A 23,274-nucleotide genomic window follows, 5' to 3' on the forward strand; every position below is an offset into this window, starting at 1 on the left:
CTGAGCCCAGTCAAACCACAGAACCATGAAGCATAATAAAGTATTGTTTGAAGTCATTAAGTTTTAGAGTGGTTATTACTTAGCAATAGGTAACCAGAACACATACCAAGATGAATGTCTGTGTTTTCGACACAAAGTGTCAATAACACTTATAACTATGGCAAATAGCATTGAGTGCTTAATATATGCTAGGCACTATTCTAGGCACTTGTACTAATTTTTTTTTTTTTTTTTTTTTTTTTTTTTTTTTTTTTGAGAGAGTCTTGCTCTGTCACCCAGGCTGGAGTACAGTGGTGCCATCTCAGCTCACTGCAACCTCCACTTCCTAGGTTCAAGCGGTTCCCCTGCTTTAGCCTCCTGAGTAGCTGGGATTACAGGCATGCACCACCATGCCCAGCTAATTTTTGTATTTTTAGTAGAGACAGGGTTTCACCATGTTGGGTAGCCTGGTCTCGGACTCCTGACCTCAGGTGTTCTGCCCGCCTTGGCCTCCCAAAGTGCTGGGATTACAGGCATGAGCCACCACGCCTGGCCAGCACTTGTATTAATTCATTTAAACCTAATATCCACCCTTTGAGATGAGTTCTCTTATCATCTCATTTAATAGATAAGGACAAAGGCTCAGAAAGGTTAAGAAGGTTGGGTAGTAAGCATCAGAGCTAGGCAATCTGATTCCAGTATTACTACTATACTATACTATACCATATATACTATTACTTTACTAATATATCCCTGAGAGGAATTCCCTGAGACCTGGTATCTCCCAGATACTGGGACATCATACTATGTCCTCCTGCTTGTCTACCTGTCTTTTCTGCAGACCTATATCTACCATTTAAATCAGTGTCCTTGTGAATACCCAGACATGTTCTTTCTTCCAACTGCCTGAGCTACCCTACACCAAGCACAAACTTACACATTTTCAATCCAGAAAATGCCCAAACAGTGCCATCCTTACCAAGGCCACGAGACTGATCTTACCTCCTCAGCCAGCTTCACTTCTAGTTGATTTTTTGGGAGCTGGGCCTCCAGCTGGGATACTCTCTTGATGAGACTCTCCAGGTCCTTTTTGGCCTGAAGTCCTGGAGAGTAGAAAGCCCCAGTGCCATCAGACAGCCACACCTCATCCTCATCAGTGACACTGTGAGGTGAAGACCCCTCCAGGGTGCCAACAGCTCTCAGCTTCCAGGGTCTTTCCAGACTAGACAAATAATCACTTGTAACCAAGAGGGACCAGACCCAGATCTTGAGGTTTTGAGTGACCTTGTTGGCATTCTGCAGCTAGGCCTTCAGATCTTTGATGTCCTTTCATAGGACTGAGATGTTTTCTGACTTTCCATATATGCAGAACTCTTCCTGCTTCCCTAGCTGGTTCTCCAAGGGCTTCCTCTCTGAGGAACTAGCCAGCGTTGAGCCCCGGCACCCCTGCTCAGAGCACAGCCCCTCCATCAGGACCATTTCCTTGGGGCTGTTGTGCTCCTCACACTCTGACAAAAGACAAAGATGTCTTCCTAAATAAAAGTTGGATGTGCTGTTGTGGCCACTGCCTTTGAGAAGAGCCAGGTTTGGTCATGAGGACAATAATTACTAGGGAATAAGGTGAAGTAGTACTTTATTCAACCCTGACACTGTGCCAGGCATTCAAATACAGTATTTCTTATCCTCCTTATACCTACAAGTTAGGTTTCACCACTTTCTATTTTACTGACTGGGGAAACCAAAACTTAAAGAGAGGTGGTAAACTAGCTTGTTCTAGATCACTCAAACCAGCACATGGCAGAGCCACAATTCAAATCCTCCAACGTCCTGTGTTCATTCCACACACACTGATGTTTCTTAAGACATTAACATGGCCTTATCCAGTTAGGATAGCCACAAGAATGTAGGGCAAGCTATTTCTGCATGCTGCAAGTTTAATGCACTCTACTTTTTAGTATAATTTAAAAGTTTATTGGGTTACAACTGTGTGAAAAATAGGCAAAGGAAAATAAGACTTCGACTAAATATATCAGCATGTTAACATCAGTGTATTAGGGCAGTGGTAGTCAGAATCACAACTAATCCACAGCATTTTACCTGATGCCAGGCACAGTTCTAAAGCATTTTATAAGAATTTACTCAATTAATTGACATTAGTACCTGATGGGGTAGGTAGTTCCTTTATCACTATTTTAACATTTGAAGAAACTGGGACACTGGAAAGTTTACAAATTGGGATTTGAACCAACCAGTCTGGCCCCAGCATCGTTTCTCTGAACTGCCACACTATACTTCCTCAAGAATGAGAGAGACTGTGTTTTTCTTCTCTTCTGGTTTCCAATGTGGTGGGTGGCCCTATAGTTGTAGTCCTTTTATAATGCAAAACAAAATTATTTTTTGTTTTGCAAAACTTATGGTTTGCATGTTTCCAAAACCTCATATGGTCTCTAAGTAGGCCTTAGTATTTCTATAATAATCAGTTGTATAGAACTTTATATTATTATTATTATTATTATTATTATTAGCAGTGTGCCACAAACTAATTGTAGAAATTCAAACTTATACTCAGCCTCATCTTGGGTAAGAGTTCTCCTATTAACCTCCTGTCCTCCTCTTCCCCACTACTTGTCAGGTGTGGAATTGGCCAACAGCACCCAAATGTGACAGCTGACTCCAGGGAGGGAAGGGGAGCCCCACACCCTGTGCTCTTACCGGGACTGGTGGTTTCCTCCCGTTCAGCCTCATTCTTGCTTCGGCCACAAGTCTCATAGCCCAGGTCCTGGAGGTCCACCTGGACCTGTTTGCTGTCCTGCTTCACCAAGGATTCACCTGCTTGGGAAGAGACAGCAGGTGTTAGAGAATGTCTGCATTTCCCACATATGCCCTCAGCCTCAATGGCACATACCCTAACCTTTTGGGGCAGGGAGGGCAGATCCACAGTGTGAGAGAAGTTTCTTTGAACTGGTGGGAGAAGAGACCACCAGCTTCAGGAAGCAGAATTTCTTTCCACAGGAGGAGCCTGCATTTGCCATTGATAATCTCCCCTTCACATAACCTAGGCCTTAGCTGGGACAAGGTATCTGTAAGTCTGGGATTGTGTACTCTCATCTCTAGCAGCCCCACTGAAGCTGGCAAGTGCTTTATCAGCAAGGGTTCAATAAATGTTGAATGGAGCTGAACTCATTTAGAGTCCCAAGACACCTACACCTGTACTGTCCAATAAGGTAGTTAGTAGCCACATATGGCCACTTTATACTAAATTAACTAAAATTAAATAAAACCAACTGTCCAAGTTGCACTAGCCACACTTCATGTGCTCAATAACCATGTCATGTCGGTATAGAACACACAGAACTTATAAGATGTACAGGCTAGTTCTTTCCTAATAAGTCATAGTTACCTACTAAGTATAACTCTGTATTTCTCCAGCTCGTTAGCCTGAGCAAAGACAGTGGCTTCTGATAGCAGCAGCTTCTCCTGAAGATCTTGATAGCGTTGTTTGCACTGTGACAGCTGGGAGCGCAGGTGCTGGGTGGACCCTGGTGGGCTAAACGCTGATTGAGGCCCAGGGTCACGAGGCTGGGACTGGTTATCCAACTGTGAAAGGGGCCAAGACAGGGATCAGGACAGTCCGAGGTCACCCCCATGCAGTGACGACCACTGCCCCTTCTGAAACCTGTTGACTTTACTCAAGTCTGTCACAGCACTTCTCATGCCATTTGGCAGTGACTTGCTTTCCAGATGGAGCTCCTGGAATGCTGGGATAATGTTTTCTTCATATCTGTATCCACAGCACACAGCACAGCGCCAATCAAGTCTACAGAGGAGCTCTCAGGAAATGTTTTCTCAGCGGTCAAAAAGAGAAGGGGTGGAACCCTCCACTCATCTCCCCTCACATTCTGTCCCATTGATTCTCTCAGAATCCCCTGTATTCTCCATTTTACTGAATCTTCAGCATGGCTCCTTCCCTAAACAGGAACCCAATAATCTATCTGAGGTCCAGGAACAGACACCTGTGATGAGCTGTGACAAAAAAAAAAAAAAAAATGGCACTGATAAGGAAGGGATGTCATTACATACCACTTGTCTGGGCTGCCTCATAACCTGATGCATCTCTGTGTTACAGCAGTTACCCCCTCCTGTTAAAATTACCTGTTTATGTGCCATCTTTCCTTACCATATTAAGTATCTCAAGGGCAGCCACTGGTTTTATTGCCCCGTGCCAATGCCTAGTGTGTTATCTGAAAAATTAAGTACTGAAGAAATATTTATGTTGTAAAAGGCTTTCTAAAGGCTGAATGTAGGCAGAATATTATTACTATTGTTTGTGGTACAAAGAGACCCTTCTCTTGGTACCTCCTGATTCACATGGGAGAACGTTTTAAAGTAAACACTGACATTTCGAGCCCTTCTCCAATTGTTTTTCATTCCATCTAAGCTCACATTGACTTGGTGGGCATCCACTGTGAAGGTAGCCCCAAGGTCAAGGTTCTGGGGTCTGGGACAAGGCCTCACAGTCACATTCCCCTCCTCTTGGTGTTGGCACTTCCCAGGAGAACCAACCAGTTCTGTGTTTATTCTGTCGATGGTGCTGGTCAGATGCACAAGGAGCTCCGGAGTAAGTTTACTATTCCCTTCTTTGCTACTCAGCACAAGTTGTTCTTGAGGAGGTTGATGACATTGTGGGCATTCTTCAGTTTTCCCTGGAGCTTTCTGAACTCAGCCTGAAGACTACTCTCGCTCAGACCCTCTTTGGCAACCACAGTCTCAACCATCACCTTGCCCTTCTCCTTGTCTTCCTCAGTCTCCCATCCATCAGACATTTCTTCTCCCATCTCCTCTTTCAGCTCTGCATTCTCAAGGCAAAGATGGGTTCTGGGTCTCCACAGTTGCCAGACTTGTCTCCAAAGCCACCTTGACGAACTACAAGAAAATCATGGTTTGAAGAAGTTAGGCCACTAAAGAGGGCCCAAGAGAAACATGAGATTGCAAAGGTAGTTTTCGATAAGAACAAAAACAAACAAAAAAAGCAGATCTAAAATGAACTCCCTACCCAGAACCTCCTTAGTCAGGCAATAAGAGCAATAAGATCTCAAGACTAAGTTTTATTATTATTTGAGGCAGGGTCTCGCTCTGTTGCCAGGGTGGAGCACAGTGGTGAGAGCATGGCTCGCTGCAGCCTCGACCTCCTGGGCTCAGGTAATCCTCCCACCTCAGCCTCCCGAGTAGCTGGAACCACGGCTGTGTGCCACTACGCCCAGCTAATTTTTTTATTTTTTTATTTTTTATTGAGACGGAGTCTCGCTCTGTCACTCAGGCTGGAGTGCAGTGGCACGATCTCGGCTCACTGCAACCTCTGCCTCCCAGGTTCAAGCGATTTTCCTGCCTTAGCCTTCTGAGTAGCTGGGATTATAGGAGCGCACCACCATGCCCAGCTAATTTTTGTATTTTTAGTAGAGACGGGGTTTCACCATGTTGGTCAGGCTGGTCTTGAACTCCCGACCTCAGGTGATCATTCTGCCTCAGCCTCCCAAAGTCCTGGGATTACAGGTGTGAGCCACCGAGCCTGGCCCACCCAGCTAATTTTTTTTTGAAATGGAGTCTCACTCTCTTGCCCAGGCTGGAGTACAAAATGGCGTGATCCTGGCTCACTGCAACCTCTGCCTCCCAGATTCAAGTGATTCTCCTGCCTCAGCCTCCCGAGTAGCTGGGATTACAGGCATGCGCCATCACGCCCACCTAATTTTTACATTTTTAGTAGAGATGGAGTTTCACCATGTTGGCCAGGCTGGTCTTGAACTCCTGACCTCAGGTCATCCACCCGCTTCAGCCTCCCAAAGTGCTGGGATTACAGGTATGAGCCACTGCGCCCAGCCCCGTGCAGCTAACTAAAAAAAAAAAAATTTTGCACGCCTGGTGCGAAGGCTCACGCCTGTAATCCCAGCACCTGGGGAGGCTGAGGCGGGTGGATCACCTGAGATCAGGAGTTCAAGACCAGCCTGACCAACACGGCAAAACCCGGCCTCTACTAAAAATACAAAAATTAGCCAGGCGTGGTGGCAGGCGCCTGTAATCCCAACTACCTGGGAGCTGAGGCAGAAGAATCACTTGAACCCAGGAGGTAGAGGTTGCAGTGAGCCAAGATTGTGCCATAGCACTCCAGCCTGGGCAACAAGAGCAAAACTCTGTCTCAAAAAATAAATAAATAAATAAATAAAGACCAGGCTTGGTGGCTCATGCCTATAATCCCAGAACTTTGGGAGGCCGAGGCGGGTGGATCACTTCAGGTCAGGAGTTTGAGACCAGTTTGGCCAACATGGTGAAACCCCATGTCTACTAAAAATACAAAATTAGCTGAGTGTGGTGGCACATGCTTGTAATCCCAGCTACTTGGGAGGCTGAGGCAGGAGAATCACTTCAACCCAGGAGGCAGAGGTTGCATGATCCCAGATCGCCACTGCACTCCAGATTGGGTGACAAGAGTGAAACCCCACTTTTTTTTTTTTTTTTTTTTTTTTTTTCAGAATGAGGTCTCACTGCATTGCCCAGGCTGGTCTCAAACTTCTGGACTCAAGTGGTCCCCCTGCCTTGGCCTCTCAAAGTGCTGGGATTACATGTGTAAGCCACCATGCCTGGCCAAAGACTTACTTTTACAAGAGGAATATAAAATATCTCATTAATAATTTTCATAATTGATTATGTGTCAAAATAATATTTTTGATATTTTGTGTCAAATAGTACTAAAACTAAGCTCACCTATATCCTTCTACATTTTCACTGTGGCTACTAGAAAATTTTAAATCACATCTGTGGCTGTCATTATATTTCTATCGGACAGCACTGGGCTGGGTGAAATTACTAGGGGCAGAAAACACGTTCTAAGGGCCAGACAATCAAGGTGATTGATACTGGGGTTAGGTTCACTGAAGGGTAGAAAAGGCCAGGTTAATAGGAGGCAGGGACTGAGTAACCGGGAACAAAGTTCTCAGAGCATGAAAGAGAGATTCTGGGGGACAGCAGTCTGGGATATTACAGGGAGGAAGGAGGCTGTGCTACAAGGGCCAAGAGACAGGAGGGTGCACTTAAGTTGGCCTGGATGAAGGGACGACCCTCTGTGACTTGGGTGGGGGTAAGGGTGGCAGGTTGGGGCCAGCCCTGCACTCACCGCTTCTGCTCCCTGGAAGGAAAAACAGACAGTGTCACTTGGTACCTCCACCTCAGGGGCGCAGTCAAGACACCCTGCCAGGCCAGCCTCTGCCTGACCCCCAGCTCACCTCTCTTCTTCCAGCTTCTTCCGCAGGAGGTCCCGCCTCCAGGCGGGCATGCTGGCCAGCCAGGCCTCCTCCTCCTCCTCCTGAAACACAACCACAAAGCTTCAGGCCCTGCAGGGGCTGGGAGATAGGGGGCACCCTCAACCTGGGGACCTCAAGGAGTCAGGGTCAGAGGAAGTGACCCTTTTGATGCATTTCTGTGAGACAAGTGGATGGAGGTGCCTGGTCACACCCCCTCAGAGCTGGCCTCCTTTCCCCTAGTAACCCAGACCCTTGTGTCCTACAGGAGGCACCAGAGAGATCAGAGCTGAGTGGGACAGAAGCAGAGAAGAAGTAGCTGGGACCCAGAGGTCCTGAGCCTGATTCCCCACAGGGGCAGGTGGCCAATGGCCACAGGTCCAAGACCGCTGGACAGACGCAGGTGCGAGCCCCCACCCAGCCTCTTGGCTCAGGGAGACTCAGGCTGACTCTGGCTCCCCTGCGAAGAACCTTCAGCCCATGGTTGCCCTCTTCCCAATAGAGTGGATACGTGCTCTACAATCGTGGGGCTGCAATGACATCAGGGGCAGGTGTGGTGTCCAACATAGGCAGTTTACAGCAAAGAGTTTTATTTCCTGAATGTTACAGAGGAGAAAGGGTCTGTACACGCCACACTTCACACAGAACACTGCACACGTGGCTCCCTTGACCTCAGCCAAGGAGGTAGCTGTGAACTCCAGTGGAAAACCAGAGAGCAGGCCACACTGCCCCAAGGAGGAGCCGCAGCCCCTCACTCAGAGGGGCTTCTTCTGCTGCCTAGCTCCACACAGAGCTCAGCAAGGCCACGGGGCGAGAGGGGGACACCTGGTTTGTTCTGTGCCTGCCCTGCCTATCCTACCAACGCCCCACAGCCTGCTCACCATGAGACCTCAGAGGCTGAGGCAGCCTGGTCCTGGGCCCTCCAGGCTGCTCAAGGCCACACTCCTGGGTTCTTCCCGCTGCTTCACGCCTCTGGAGGGCGTCAGACAGGCGTCCAGGCCCACGTTAAGACGCTCGAGGGTCAACTGCGAATTCCGAATTCCGCTGCTCAGATGTCAAACAGCTCTGCCTCCTTATCCTTCCAGAAGGAGAAGCTGCGGTCGATGTAGCGGCAGATGTCCTCGTTGCTGAATTCGCCCATCTCAGACACCAGTTCCAAGGGGTCTTCGGCGGGGGCTTCGGAACCCGGAGAGTCTGAGGTCGGGGGAGGCGCGGCGGGGGAGGGGGGCGCGGCGGGCGAGGGGGGCGCGGCGGGCGCGGGGGCGGGGGCGGGCGGGGGCGGGGGCGGGGGCGGGGGCTGTGGCGCAGGGGCCAGGACCTCGCGCTGCCCCTCGGCCGGGTCCCCCTTCTGAACCAGAGCGGCCTCTTCCGTCCGCTCCTGTTCTTTCCCCTTCTCTTCCTTTTTCTTCGCCTGTTCTTTGGGGGCCGGCTCAGCCTCCAGGCCGTTTCCGAAGAACCGGTGCCTGAGGTCCTCGAAGCCGTCGCTCCAGCCGCACTGCCGGCCTCCACCTCCTCCAGCACCACGCGGTGGAAGAGGCGGATGCGCTCCCACGGGTAGCTGCCCAGCCGGTGGAACAGCTCGTAGCACGGTAGGTGGTGGAACTTGCGCTCCTCGCGGCTCAGGCCCATCTCCAGTAGCTGGAAGTAGCTGAGCATGAAGAGGTCCAGCGTGAGGCTTTCGTAGCGCGGAGGTGCCCCGCAGTCTAGGGGCCACAGGAAGTGCTGGGGCCAGTACACGCCGAGCGCCAGGCCCGGGCTTGCCGGCACGCGCCGCAGCAGGCTCCGCCAGTGGTCCAGCAGCTTGCCCACCGCCTGCCGCTGCCTCAGCAGCTGCCGCAGCCGTTCGTCGGGGCTGTGAGCCTCGCCCTTGCTCGCCCGCAGCCGGGGGGAGTCCGTGGCCTCCAGCTCCGGCCAGCACAGGCGGCCGTCACGCGAGGCAGCAGTCTGCCTAGGCGCGCCTGGGCGCGGCGGCCTGGTCCGCGGAAGGCCCAGCGGCGCCAGTGCTCCAGAAAGAGGTAAACGATGCGTTCCTTGCACAGGTCGAGGTAGTTCTGGACGCAGCGCAGTTCCGTGCAGAGGGGCGGCCGGCGCGCCAGCTGCTCGGGCTCAGGCAGCGCCGCCTGGCAATCGTGTGCCTCAGGCGGGCCCAGGGTGTCCGGGGGCTCCCAGTCGGCCAGTGGGCCGTGGGCGGCGGCGGCGCTGGGCTGGCCAGAGCCGACAGCCACGTAGTCCTTCTCCAGGGTGGGCTCGCGGCCCGGGGCGCCAGCGGACTGCGGGGGCTTGCGGCGCGGACAGCTCGGGGGCGCCGCGGACAGCTCGGGGGCGCCGCGTCCAGTGCGCGCAGCTCGTAGGTGGCGCGGAGATGCTGCATGGAGACGCCGCACTCGAGGATCTCGCGCGCCACAGCCTCGCGGCACCAGTTGAGCGAGTGCGAGCGGCTCAGGCATAGCGGCCCCGGCAGCCAGGGCGCCTTGGGCAGCGGCGCCAGCGACTGCCCCGTGTCAGCGGTCAGCAGCTCCGCCAGGTGCGCAGGCCGGCCGCCCAGCGCGGCCAGCAGCGTGGCCATGCTCTTGAGCAGCGTGGAGATCTTGCTGCACCAGGCGGGCAGACTGGCGGCGCGGCCATGCATTCGGCGCGGGTCGAGGGTGAAGTGCGGCCTCCACAGGGCGGCCGAGATGGGCAACAGCTGCTCAGCTCCAGCTCCAGTTGCTCCAGGCGCGCCTCTAGCTTCTGCGCCCCGGGCCGCGAGCCCATCCTGGAGGACGACTACGTGGCGGCCGGCTCTGGCCAGCCCAGGGCCGCCGCCGCCCACGGCCCGCTGGCCGACTGGGAGCCCCCGGACACCGTGGGCCCGCCTGAGGCACAGGATTGCCAGCAGGTTCTCGATTGCTGCTCCATGCGGAGGATGTCGGCCTCGGTCATGAGCTCGCCAAAGGGTCAGAGGATGGCGTAGTGCTCGGGGGAGTACCTCCAGCCCTCGCGGGGGTAGCAGCACGAGCTGGCCGCCGTCAGCTAAGGCGGGGAAGACAAGAGAGGGGAGGGAGGCGCGTCTCCCTCTGGCCCAGCTTCCGACCTGGCGCCGGGAACCTTTTGCATGTCCTGGGTGGTGTAATGGCTCCGCGGGGCTACATCTGCAGGGAGGGACCGCGTCTGGCTGGCAGGGGTGACGCTGGGGTGAGGCTTCGGCCTGAGCCGCCGCTCCAGGCTCTGGGCAGTGTCCACTCTGGTCGCTGGCGGGGGGCACGGCCGGTCGCTGGTCGCTGGTGCGGCGGCAAGAACAGGCCAGCAGACTGGGTCTCCATGCCTGGCTTGTTCGCTCATTACACCACCCAAGGAACTTGCGAAAGACGTTGAAGCTGAGAAGCGCGGTGGCCCTCCCCAACCCATCCGAGGGCGGCTATTGTGAGGCCTCTCTTCCCAGACTCATGACGCCTTCTCCAGCTCCCCTGTGGCCCAAGCCTTCCGCTCCCTGTGGTCAATGTTTTCTGTGCAGAATGAGAGGCCACTCCGCTCTTAAAGAGGCTGCAGCTGCAGCTTCCACTGAGCTGCCCACCCTTCCCCTCCCTTTGTCCTGCTGGACAGCTGGGCGCCGTAGTATTCTCATTTGCTCACTTTTCTCCACCTCTGATGTCCAGTTTTCCCCCCTGGGCCTGCCATCGCCTCCACAGAGGTCCCTGATTCATCTTGACCCTATGGGATCCACTCCCCACATACAAATAGGAAGCAGCCTCTTCCCTGCTTAACACTCCCCGCACCCGGCTCCCCAGTGCTCCAGGAGAAAGTCCGTTCTCTTCGGGGTCTCTGGCCAGGTCTTGGTAACCTGGCCCCCACTGAGATGTCTCCAACTCAGCGACCCCCTTCCTCCAGGACAGTCAGGGCCACATCCACTCTCACTTCCAGACTGCCCTGTCCCACCTGCGGCTCTTCGGCCCCCTCTCCTCCTGGCCACCCCTCACGCATCTTCCAAGTGTCACCTTAGACATCACCTTCTCCTTCCCTAACACATCCCCTAGCACACATATAAGGTGGCCCGTTAGGGCTGCCCCAGTCCCCTGCGTTCCCCATTGCAGCTGGCTGTGTTGCATCAGCCCAGGTACTTCTCTCCACTGCCACCCACTCTCTCACACTGCCCCATTTTGTGTGCTTGGTGACTCACACACATGTCCGCAGCCATCTTAGAGCAGGCCTTGATATTTTCACCATGAATCCCCAGAGGCTACAAGTGTGTGGGGCACATAAATGGCACTCGGGGGCCAGGCGTGGTGGCTCATACCTGTAATCCCAGCACTTTGGGAGGCCGAGGCGGGTGGATCACTTGAGGCCAGGAGTTTGAGACCAGCCTGGCCAGCGTGTTGAAACCCCGTCTCTACTAAGAATACAAAAATTAGCCAGGTGTGGTTGGCAGGCATCTGTAGTCCCAGCTACTCGGGAGGCTGAGGTGGGAGAATCACTTGAACCCAGGAGGCGGAGGTTGCACTGAGTCAAGATCGCACCACTGTACTCCAGCCTCAGTGACAGAGTGAGACCCTGTCTCAAAAAAATAAATAAAAAATAAAAATAAATGGCATTCGGGGAATAGTTGTTGGATGAATGGAAGGCAACTCATCCTGCCAGCTGGTGCTGATCAGCCCACCTTACAGAGAAGGAAACTGAGGCTGGATGAGGTTCAGTATTGGCAGCTGGAAGGCGGCAGCGCAGCAATGGAGCCCAGGTCCCTAAGACTGAGACCAAAGCCCTCTTGGCTACTCAGTGTGGTCCTTGGACCAGCGTCATCAGCGGACTTACCCAGGAGCTGGCTAGAAATGCAGAGCCTCAGCCCCGCCCAGACCTCCTGAATCCAAACAGGCCTTTTAACCAGATCCCAGGTGCTAGGCAGGTGAAGGAGAGTCTGAGAAAGGCTGCTGTCTCACTTCCAAGGACAAGCTGCTAGGGGTGTGTGTGGAGACTGGGACAAGCCCCAAACGGGGTCATGCCACCCTGCTTTCCCTAAAGAAAATGGCCAGGCACGGTGGCTCATGCCTGTAATCCCAGCCCTGGCCAACATGGTGAAACCCCGTCTCTAATAAAAATGCAAAAAAATTAGCTGGGCGTGGTGGCATGCGCCTGTAATCTCAGCTATCTGGGGGGCTGAAGCAGGAGAATCATTTGAACCCGGGAGGCAAAGGTTGCAGTGAGCGGAGATCGCGCCACTGCACTCCAGCCTGGACGACAGAGCAAGACTCTGTCTCAAGGGGGGGGAAAAAAAAGAAAAAGAAAGAAAGAAAATAGGAGGTCCCGAAGTTGGTGTTGGGGGTGGCGTGGGGGATGGGCTGTGCATCCAGATGCAGACCCCAGGGCTCCCTGGGCACCCCGCCCCACCACCTTCCGCCTCTGCTCCTCCTCCTCCTACATCTTCAGCTGCATCTTGCCCACCATCACCTGGCGCCTCCACTCGGGCATGGGCCGGCCCTGCTCATTGTGCCTAGGGATGAGCACTTCCATGTCCAGCGGCACCCCCGGCTCAGGAGTAGTGGGCGGCACCGGAAGCAAGCTTCCATTGAGCAGCGGCTGAAACCCCGCAGCTGGCGGTGTGGGGCTCCGGACTGGTGACAGTGCAGGTGACACAGATGGCAGCGGCGAATCGGGCTGCAGGGAGAAGCAGTGGGGCTGAGCGCCCAGTGGCCTAAGGCCAGGGAAGCCGGGTCGCAGGCTCCTGCTGGGCCCGCCTACCTGGAAGGCCGGCTGCCCACTGCCTGAGAACACTGTGGTCAGCCCCTTGCTCTGCGGGGTAGGCTTCAGGCTCCTGCCTGCCTTAATCTCAGCCAGTAGCTCCGAGTTGTCGCCCATTGGGAACATCATGTTGAAAGACTTGGTGCCTATGCGGAGGCAGGAGATGAGGCACTGGCCAGGGTGGGGCTGCATCCCTGCCACCCCTCACCCGCCCCTCTGCAGCCCCCTTCCCAAGCCAAGATTGGATGGGTGCCTATTCTCGGGGCCAGCGGGCAGCTCTCCAGATCCCAGGTCCTGCAGGCAGCTTTCAGGGCCCCCAGAGGCGGGCCCTTGGTTCCCCGACTGTGGCAACCCCACCATCCTCCCCACCCTACTCACGGGATGGAGGGCCCCTGCCTGGAGGCCCCTGGGAGCTCATGGTGGCTCTTGGGCATATATTCCTGCCCAGCCACTGAGTGCGCAGCTCCAAAATACTACCTGGAATCAGCCACCCGACCTTTGTCCCAGGTTCCCTGGCTCAGCCCGGCTGGGGTGGAGCCTTCCTCTGGCCCTCTCCCTACATCAGCAAAGCCTCAGTGACGCTTGAACTGAGTCCATTGGGGCATCCATGGACATGCAGAGTCCGGACCCCAGAGTGCAAGTACCCACCTGGTCCCCTCCCTCCCCACCACACCCACAGAGAGACGCACAAGCAGACACATTGGTTGCAAGCCAGGAGCACATTTATGGCAAAGCACAGCTCCGCTCTAGGGGAAAGCAGAGCCCTTACTAAGGCTACAGGAGGTACCCAGGAAGAAGGGCAGGCGGGTAATATGCAAACACCCAGGGCAGAGGGTGCATTTTCCGGCTTAGCCGGAGGAGGGGAATGGAGATTTGGAGACGGAGGTCTCTTGAGCCCTGATGAAGGGGTCAGGTCTGGGAGGGAGGAATAAATGGGCCGACAGCTCTTGGATTCCCAGGCTGGGGATCCCAGAATGCAGTCACCGGGAGGAGAAGAGTAGGAGAAAGGGAAAATCGGTGTGGCTGGCTCATTTATGTAGGCAAAACCATCAGCCAGGCGCAGAATGCTTGGGTGCATATGTGGGTATGAGGTTAGGTATGAGGTGCAAGGCCCCACCCACGCATCGAGGTTCTCTCGCCTGCCAGCCCCTGCCCCTGCCCTTTCCTCAAGTCTGGGCCCCTCCTGCCTTGCTTTTCCTGCCTCTTCCCCCCACCCCGTGCCTCAGCCTCAGCCAGGAGCCGCACATGCAACTACTCACTCTTCCTGTGCCTCAGGACTCTCACTTCTAGGGACCAAGAGGAGAGAAGTGACAGCAGAGTCAGGAGGGAGAGGGGGCCAGGATGAGACTGGGACAGCAGGGGACAGGGAGCGGGCCAGGGAGAGCAGGAGTGGGGAAGTGGAGAAGAGAGGAGGAGCTTTTCTGCCCAACTGACCCTGGCTCAGGCTGCTCTGGGGCCCCATGAGGGTGGTCCATGGAGTTCCTGGCTTGGCTGGTGCCCCTGAGGGCTGGGCAGGGCCACCACTGGCTGTAGCCCCTAGCAAGGGCCTCCACCTTGGCACTGGGTTGGGGTAGGGCACCCAGCCCTGGATGTGCTGGGTGGGGGTGTCTGGGGAAGCCCAGAGTGTATTTTTCTCTGCCCTTAAATCCAGCCCTGCTGCAGGCTGTGGAGGGAAGGAGAAGGAGGCTCAGCAGGTGCTGGACATGCTTCCATGGGCTCTGGTCTGCAGGGGCTGGGGCTCCATAGGAACTGTAGGGGGACAAGCTCTGCTCTGCACTCCTAGTCAGGGAGATGAAGCTTTGGGGGTGCCACTAAGCATGATCTCTGCCCTGAGTGGCTGGGATGGGAGCACCACATCTAGGCACCCTGTCCTGGGCCTTCTAGGTGTCCTGGCAGGGGGACACTGTCCCACCCTATAGAAAAGAAGCCCAGGAATCCTGCACCAGTCTAGCTCTTAAAAAAGGATGCCTAGGGAAGTCACCCGGGAGGGAGGGGGAAACATGGTGGGTCACAGCTTTGCCCCCATAGCCAGGCTCTGGCTGGCCCAGGGCCCCTGGCAGGAACTGGCTAGGAAGAGTTCCTGGCATATCTAAGAAGGCTTCAGGTCTGTGCTGCTTGGAAAGACAAGAGAAAGACGTGGAGAGAGGAATAGAGGCTCAGGATAGACGGGGCAAGGGGAAGGGTGGCCAGCTGTGGGGCCTCTCTGAAGCTGGTTCTACTTCAAGTGTCCCTCCATTACCAGCTCATCAGAAACACCAGCACCAGCTCATGGGAAACACCAACGCCAGAGCTGGAAGGCCCTTTCTAGCCGGTGGGAGGCAGGCCCAGAGAGGGGAGGGGACTTGCCCAGGCCACACAGCTAGCGGGTGGGAGGCAGGCCCAGAGAGGGGAGGGGACTTGCCCAAGCCACACAGCTAGCGGGTGGGAGGCAGGCCCAGATTGGGGAAGGGACTTGCCCCAGGCCTTGCAGCCGGGTCCTGCTTTGGCAGGACCTCAAGCAACCCAGAGCCCTCTCTTAGGGTCAAGTACTCAATGGGGTAGGGGTGGCCGGAAGACCATGTACAAGAGGAAGGACCCGGGCAGTGACAGCTGGGAAGGGGGTGGTGTCTAGATTTCCCTCCCCTTTCAGGGCTAGCGCCGCCCCCCACCCCTCAACCTGCCCCTACTCACTGCCGGTGGACGGGGAGGAGCGGCGCTGCCCGCAGACAGGGCCAGCGCCCTCGAGCGGCAGAGGCGGGACCGGCGGCGGCGAACTCGCGGCCTGGGGCGGGGGCGCCGGCGGCTGCGGCGGCGGGGGCGGCGGGGGCAACTCCCTGGACGCCTTGGGGTCCGCGGCGCAGCCGTTAGGCACGTGGTTCCCAGGGAGTTCCGCCTGCGGGGATGAAGGTGGGGGCTCAGCTCCCAGCTTAGGGAGAGGCGCAGGGTTCGGGGTCACATCTGGCCGGGGGCGGGTGCAGAGCCGCGGCCAGGTGTGGTAGAGTAGTTGGCGCCCCTGTAGCATCCGCGACGGCTGCGCCGCCTGCGGGGGAGCGGAGAGGCCTTCGAGTGAGCTGCGGGCAGCCGGCGGGCGCGGGCTGGCGGGCACGAACCTCCTCGCTGTGCGCCATGCCCGGGCGTGGGACCAGCGTCTCGCCCGGGCAGCGGCCCAGCTGCCGGTAGTAGTCCCCCGTGCTGAGCTGCTTGCTGAAGGCGCGGGGCTTGCGGCTGGAGTCCTGCCTCCGCAGCCCGTCCTGGCCGTGACCGATGGGGCTCGGGCACCTGCCCGGTAGGCGCCCCCACGCCTCCCCACCCAGCTCTTCACCTCCTGGGGACTCGCGGCCAGCGGCCGTCGGGGGGTGCAGCAGCCGACTTCCTAGACCCCCTGTTCTCACGGTGGGCAGCGGGCGAGGTTCATGGGGGCCTCCGCGGAAGGGCAGGCTCCACCCGCCTTACAGGGAGGGGTACTGGGCACAGGCCAAGGGGCACAGGGGCCCCCATTGAGGCCAGAAGGGGCGGGCCCAGGGGCGGGGTGGCCCAGCCCCGAGGCCAGGGGGAGCTAGAGAAGGGGCACCTCCCAGCTGAGCCTTCACTAGGCTCTCGGCTGCACTCCACTCTCGGCTGCACTCCACTCTCGGCTGTCAGAAGGACTGCGGGTCCCCAGGGTTCCGCGGAGCCCTGTCTTTCGGGGGTCCCGGGCCAGAGGGAGCCCCCTCCAGAGCCTGTGCTCTCCGAGGCTCCGGCTTGCTCCGGACCCCGGTTGCCCGTCCGGGGGCTGCTCCTACCTGCCACGGTGCTGGTGGCCCTCCCTGTGCACCTGGCGGCGGGGGCGGCAGGACCCGACATCTGCGTTACCTGATACTTCCTCTCAAGTTACAGCCGCCCGCGCACGGCCAGCCTATGGGCTCCGACGGCCTGACATCACCCGGTGCCCGCTAATCCCAGGCCGAACCCCGCCAGCCGTCGCGGATGCCACGGGGGCGCCAATTACTCTGCCACACCTGGCCTTGGCTCTGCACCCGCCCCCGGCCAGATGTGACCCCGCCCCCTGCGCCTCTCCCTAAGCTGGGAGCTGAGCCCCCACCTTCATCCCTGCCCCAGACGGGAGAGGGCTGACCGTGGGCAGAGGGGGCCTCTCATAGTTGGCTCCTGGCTCCGGGTCGCGTCCCCACCCTTCCCCTCCTGCATCTGGAAACCATCGCCATCCACGAAAGCGACACCGACACCCGCGCTCAAGCCTCGGATTTCAGGGGCCGTAAGGCGGGGTCGGGTGACAGCGCCGCTTCCCGCCCCGTCGCAGCCGCCCCCAACTAGGCCCAGCTCAGTGAGGGAGAGTGAGGCGGCCGGGCCAAAGACTGAGTGACCGGGTGGGGGCTGTCCCCTGCCCCACTCTCCAGCCCACGCGTCCCTGCGGTGGCCTCAGACCCTTCACCCCGCCCGACCTGGCTCACGTTGCAGGAAACGCGACACCGCAGGATTTGTTTTCGGGGCCAACCCGCCCGCTCCGCGCCCCCTGCAGCCCGGAGGCTCCGACGCCGACCCTGCTCCCGCCCGCGGTCAGGCACCTGCGCGGGAGGCGCCGCGGCGACACAAAGAGCCCTTTGTAGAGCTTCCCCGCCCGGGCCCTGGCGCCTGCGGCCCAGCACGCACACAGCCAGGAGAGACGCACACAGACGGGAGGGGCACACACAGCTGGGAGGGACGCACACAGCCAGGAGGAGGCTCACACAGCCAGGAGGGGACCACGCAGACCTGGCACTTGGGCTCAGCGGTGGAGACGGGGCACTGGCTGGGCCACCTGTCCTGTGGATTTGGGCGGGGCCCACAGTCTGTGCTGGGAGCTCAGCGATTCCAGGGCCCCCTCTGCCTCCCAGAGATGAAAGGGGAAGCCACTGTGGGAGCTTGGTCTAAGGTGGCATGAAGAGGGCAGCTACTGGAGCTGGCCTGCAGGTTCGGTGTCCCTCCCATGCCTCCCTTGCCCAGTGGCCTTGTGACCTGAGTCACCTTGTATGAATTGGCCCTGGGGTGGCTTTGCCTTGGGCTTCAGAGAGAACTGCAAGGTCCCAGGCTCCAGCAGGACCCCAGGGAGCTGCCACACCACATCTGGCCACCTGTGACCTCAGGCTGTCCCCTCACCTCCTAGACCATCCTTGCTTTGTTCCTGTGGCCAGAACGCCAGTGTTCCCCAGGGCACCCTGCCCAGGATACCCAGAATTGCTCAGACCAGACCTCTGCCCCAACCCTCGCTCCAGAGCCTCAGCCAGGCGGCTGCAGGCCCCAGACATCCCTTGGCGCCTCACACTCCACCTGCCCACACTGGCCTCATCCTCTCCACACAGGCTCACTTCCCTCCAGGGCTCCCAGCTCAGGCCTGGCCCTTTCCCCCAGGAGCTCAAGCCCCAAACTGCAACCAGCCACAGCTTCACTTCCTCCCAGCCCCCATTGCTGGTAGGCGCCCAGCCCTGCTAGGGCCTGCTCACCTTCCCGCCACCCTCCTTCCAGCCCTTACCTCCACAGCCATGCCACTGGCACCTTCCACCTGGCAGCCACCTCCCTTGGGTGACACTCTCCGACTGAGCCTGGGGCTGTGGGGGCTGGGGGCATGCTTGGGGAGGGGCAGTCTCCATGCATTCTCTGTCAACTCCATGACAACCCGGCCACTCTGTGCAAGAGGTGGCACAGGCTCAGTTCCTGGGGAGGCACAGCTGTCTGGACCTGCGTCCTTCACCCCCCAGCTCCCATGGAGGGCAGTGACCTGCTCTTACTCTCCTCCCAGTCCAGTGTCCAGCCCTGATGCCTCGTGGGACTCGCCAGGAGCTTTGACTCTTGAACATGCCATGGACTCAGGGACCCCCACCCTCTGCCCACTAGTGAGGCCAGGCCTTTGGCCTCACTGGCCCCCATCAGCCCAGTCCCCCTGCTGGGAGGCAGGCAGGGGTTGAGGGCTCACTACCTCCTTCTTGAGGGCCTCTGTCTCCACGTGGCGGAGTTTGTTCTTGGTCTGCATGTAGATGTCAGCTGCCTGTGGTCCCACAGGAGGCTTGGGAGCTGGGTAGCCAGGTGGGGGTAGGGGCAGTTGGGTGCCTGGGGGTGGGGATGGTAGGGGGAAGCTGGGTGGGGGTGGTGGGGGTGTGGGCTTCCCAATCGTGCCCCGAGGCAGGCCCAGCTCCGCGTTCAGCATGTCCATGTAGCTCTGTGTGTCTGCAGCTCTAGTGTTGGAAAGGCCTGGGGAGGCAGAAGGAAGGGCCAGATTTGGGAGCATGCAGACAGGCTGTCCCCCAAGACTGAGACTCTCCACCACCTGGAAACAACTTGCCGAGTGCCAAGGTGGGCTCTGGGTACGACTTGGTACACCTGCTGTGGCCCCTGGCATTGCTGGGCTTCCTCTCCCTGGCCCTGCCCTGCCCCAGCCCAGCACTTATTGGGGGAAGACCAGGCACTCCAGTTTGGAGGGGAAGCACTGGAGGCTTTGGTGTGTCTAGAGGGCAGGGTCACCTGTAAGGGGAGGGTCTACTCCTTGGGAGTATGGATGGCCACATCCAATCTTTGCAGGGCACCCCTGCCAGGTCTGGAGGCCACCATCTGGCGGCGTGAAGCAGGCATTGCAAGTGGACGGACGCCCATGCTCAGGGCATGGTCAGGGTGTGTGTACACACAAGCCTGCAGTCTGCCGAGGCGATTGTGCATGTGTATGTTTGAGTGTGTACGCATTTGTGCACATGCTTCTTTGTATTAACGAATGTGTGTGCATTGCTCTGTGGACATGGTTGTGTGTGTGTGTGCATATCTGTAGTATGGAAATAGAGCATTGTGTGCTTCTGTTAAGGTGGGTGTGTGCGGATATTAGCATGGCTCTGTATGTGTGTTCATATCTGTATGCTGTATGTACACATGTACAAGTGTGTGCTTTTGTGTGTGAGTAGCTAAGAATATTGAATGGTGGGCGGCACACGTGGATTTTGTGGGTGGGGAGAGTACATGTGGATGTACATGTATGTTTGTGATGAGCACACACAAGTATGAGTGACATCTGTCTCTCACCAGAAAGGGTGTCACCTCCCCATGTTTAAAAGCAAGTGATGAGGGTGGTCTCCGATATTGGCTGTGGCAGGCTGGCCCAAGGCCAACCCTCACAGCCCAGTAGTCTGGCTTCAGTCTGCTCTCCCTCCCCCTCTTCCTCCTGGGCACGCTCACCACGTGGAGAGTGCTGGCCCTTGATGCTGGAGTGGCTGGAGGAGCAGGAGTCGTAGTTGGAGAGGGTGCTGGTGGGCGAGCTGAGGTCAAAGTTCAGAGGCTGGACCATGGTGTTGGGTGAGGACATGCCTGAATTCGGCTGCTTCACCTCCAGCTCCACGGATGGATCCCGGGAGAGCACGCGGTGCTCCACGCTCTGAAGGGGCGGCAGGGAGGCCATGAAGGCAACAGCACCCCAAGATGCGTTGCTCTCCAGGCCAGGGTCCTACTCAGCCATGCCTTCCCCATGGGATCTTGGCCAAGCCACACCCCTCTCTGGGGTCTCTTCCCCATCACTAGAGGGTCTCTCAGGTTCCTCCAGGTTAAGATTCAAGCCCAGCCCTGCCAGGCAGCAGGACCCAGGTTCCTGGGAAACTCCCTCCCCTGGCTCCTCCCTGATTAGGAGGGTGGAGAGATCAACGAGGAGGGGGCCTTGAGCTGCACCCCAAGGGGAGAACTGCCAGGAGATCTGCCTTCTCCCTCACGGATCGGCAGAGGCTCCATGGGGAGGGGCACAGCACAGGCCCATCCCTAGTTACCTGGCTGGCAAGCCGGCTCTCCTCGCTGGACCTGGGACCTGGGGCAGACTCCCAACACCAGCCCGGCCTGTCTCCTGTTGGGGACCTTTGGGTAAGGGTGGGGCCTGGATGGCCAGCTGAGCAGTGATGGGCAGCCAGAGCTCAGGCTGCCAGGCCTGCTATTCCCCCGCCCTGCCCAGTCTGTGCGTCTGACCACAGGCCTGTCCCCTCCCGGTGCAGAGGGGGCTGTGGTGGGGGCCCTGGTTACATTGCCCATGCTGCCCCTGCTGCCAGCAAGCCCGCTTGCTCCGCTGCCTCCTGCCCAGGCCTGCTCCTCCTTGCCCCGTGCCCCCTCCCTGCCTAAGAAGTGTCACAAGCCCCCTGGGAGAGAGAGGCAGGCCTGGCAGCAGGTAACGGCTTGGCAGCCGCGCTCATTGGCCCCGTAATTAGGGGCTCTGCGGGAGTGTTTGCCTTTTCTGGGCCAGCGTCTTCTGTGGTTTGGATCTGTCCCTGCCGCAGCTGGTCCTGCTTGAGTGAGGGGACCAGGGCACACACACCCCACCCATTCCAGGGGACCAGGCCCTGCTACCTACTGCAGGAGTCAGGGGAGCCATAGGAGGTGGCGTAGGCAGCACCCAAAGGTGCTCTTTACCTGGGCAACAGCAGTGGGTGCTGAGGGCACCAAGCCCTGACCCCTGTAGACAGCAGATAAGAGGCTGGGACACAGCAGGTGTACTGCGCCTGGCCTGAGCCACCCAGCTCTGCAGTCTGGGACAGTGGCTTCAAACTTCCCCTCCCCAACTTACTAGCTATTTTGGGCGAGTCACCTATGCTTTTTGTGCCTAAGTTTCTTTATCTGCAAATGGGGGTAACAGCACTACTTGCTCTGCTGAGCTCCAGGACATGGCGCCCAGTAAATGCCATACCGTCAACTTTTTTTTTTTTTTTTTAGACGGAGTTTCGTTCTTGTTGCCCAGGCTGGAGTGCAGTGGCCCAGTCTCGGCTCACTGCAACCTCGACCTCCTGAGATAAAGCAATTCTCCTGCCTCAGCCTCCCAAGTAGTTGGAATGACAGGCGACCACCACCACACCCAGCTAATTTTTGTATTTTTGGTAGAGATGGGGTTTCATCATGTTGACCAGGCTGGTCTTGAACCCTGACTTCAGGTGATCCACCCGCCTCAGCTTCTCAAAGTGCAGGCATGAGCCACCACACTTGGCCTGTCAACTTTTTTATTTTATTTTATTTTATTTTATTTTTAGACGGAATCTTGCCCTGTCACCAGGCTGGAGTGCAGTGGCACGATCTTGGCTTACTGCAACCTCCACCTCCTGGGTTCAAGCGATTCTCCTGCCTCAGCCTCCCGAGTAGCTGGGACTACAAGCGTGTGCTACCACACCTGGCTAATTTTTTTTTTTTTTTGTATTTTTAGTAGATACGGGGTTTCGCCATGTTGGCCAGGATAGTCTTGACCTACTGACCTGGTGATCTGCCAGCCTCGGCCTCCCAAAGTTCTGGGATTACAGGCATGAGCCACAGTGCCTGGCCTGAGCCACTGCACCCAGCCAACTATTTTTTTAATGTACTGTGAAGGGTAACTGAGATTACACCTTTAAGGCACTCGGCAGGGTACCTGCCTAAGTCAGAATCCAATGAATAGTGTTTGCTGTCCTATGACCACTAGCAGCTGCATCCAGAGAGGCCCTCAGGTGCCCTGGACTCTGGTGCCACCCCCCATGGTCCCTCAACAGAGTCACAGACTCTCTTAACTGAAGGGGATCCACCATTGATGCAGAAATGCCCTTCCCGGTGTCCATTCTGGCTTATATACCCTAGTGACAGAGTGCTCACTACCTGCTGGGCCATTCATTCTCTTTCAGAGACTCTTTCTTGGGGGGAAGTTCATCCTCAGGCCCGCCTGCAGCCTCTGGCCTCTGGGCCTTGCTGTGTTCTGCAGCCCCCAGAGCCAGGACCATCCCCCTGTGCTGGCAGGGAGGGCAGATGGACAGACAGTGCTCAGAGCACAGACCATCTGCCTTCTTCTCTCCGGGCCTCATTTCACAGCCCCTCCACGGCCAGGCTGCCCCATGGAGTTGGTCCGCATCCTTTTGGGGTTGGCTGCGAGGCCCACTCTCTTCCCTGCCTATTGCCTCAAAGCAGGCATTGTACCAGATGGTGCAGAGCCCTCACTTGGAGACATCCACAGCTGAGTTCAAGTCCCAGTAGGTCACTTCGTGGCTGTCTCACCATAATAACATAATTTAAAAAGAGTAGCATGGGTTTCCAGTTATGACCCAGCCATGAAGTCAGCAAATATATGGTGCAGGGGCCGAGAGGTGGCTCCTGGTCAGGCCATCAAGGTAGGTTCTCCACTCTACCACTTACTGGTGATGGGATCCTGGTGCCCCGCAGACTCACTTTGTCCATATGTGGAAGGGGACACTTACACTCTCTTCTGCAGAGGGTGGCTGTGAGTTATACCCAAGCTAATGTCTATGGGTAGGTGAATGAGCCTGCCTGTTCCCAATGGGGCCTGTCTGGTGATTTCTCCAGCCTTACCCCTTGGGGT

At 57.2% G+C, this 23,274-nt stretch overlaps 2 protein-coding genes across 2 annotated transcripts; both read right to left on the reverse strand.

The window, feature by feature from the left end:
• Positions 1-1,088: 1,088 nt before the first annotated feature.
• LOC134759409 (atrophin-1-like) lies at positions 1,089-18,238 on the reverse strand. The gene is given in 13 exon segments (XM_063715798.1): positions 1,089-1,487; positions 2,692-2,808; positions 3,384-3,576; positions 4,758-4,902; positions 7,254-7,333; positions 12,630-12,893; positions 12,978-13,123; positions 15,648-15,849; positions 16,067-16,404; positions 16,547-16,770; positions 17,071-17,308; positions 17,449-17,585; positions 18,090-18,238. Coding segments are annotated over 13 exon segments (2,412 nt in total). The 3' UTR covers positions 1,089-1,308.
• A 165-nt stretch (positions 18,239-18,403) lies between these two features.
• LOC134760119 (espin-like) lies at positions 18,404-22,681 on the reverse strand. Its single transcript, XM_063715799.1, has 4 exons — positions 22,560-22,681; positions 20,726-20,810; positions 20,148-20,343; positions 18,404-19,178 (listed from the first exon to the last, which is right to left on the reverse strand). Exons 1-4 carry the CDS (start codon positions 22,679-22,681, stop codon positions 18,844-18,846), a joined length of 738 nt encoding a protein of 245 aa, XP_063571869.1. The 3' UTR covers positions 18,404-18,843.
• Between the last annotated feature and the right edge of the window lie 593 nt (positions 22,682-23,274).

The sequence above is a fragment of the Pongo abelii genome, chromosome 15 (genome assembly GCF_028885655.2).
Source record: "Pongo abelii isolate AG06213 chromosome 15, NHGRI_mPonAbe1-v2.0_pri, whole genome shotgun sequence".
NCBI classification, from domain to species: Eukaryota; Metazoa; Chordata; class Mammalia; order Primates; family Hominidae; genus Pongo; species Pongo abelii.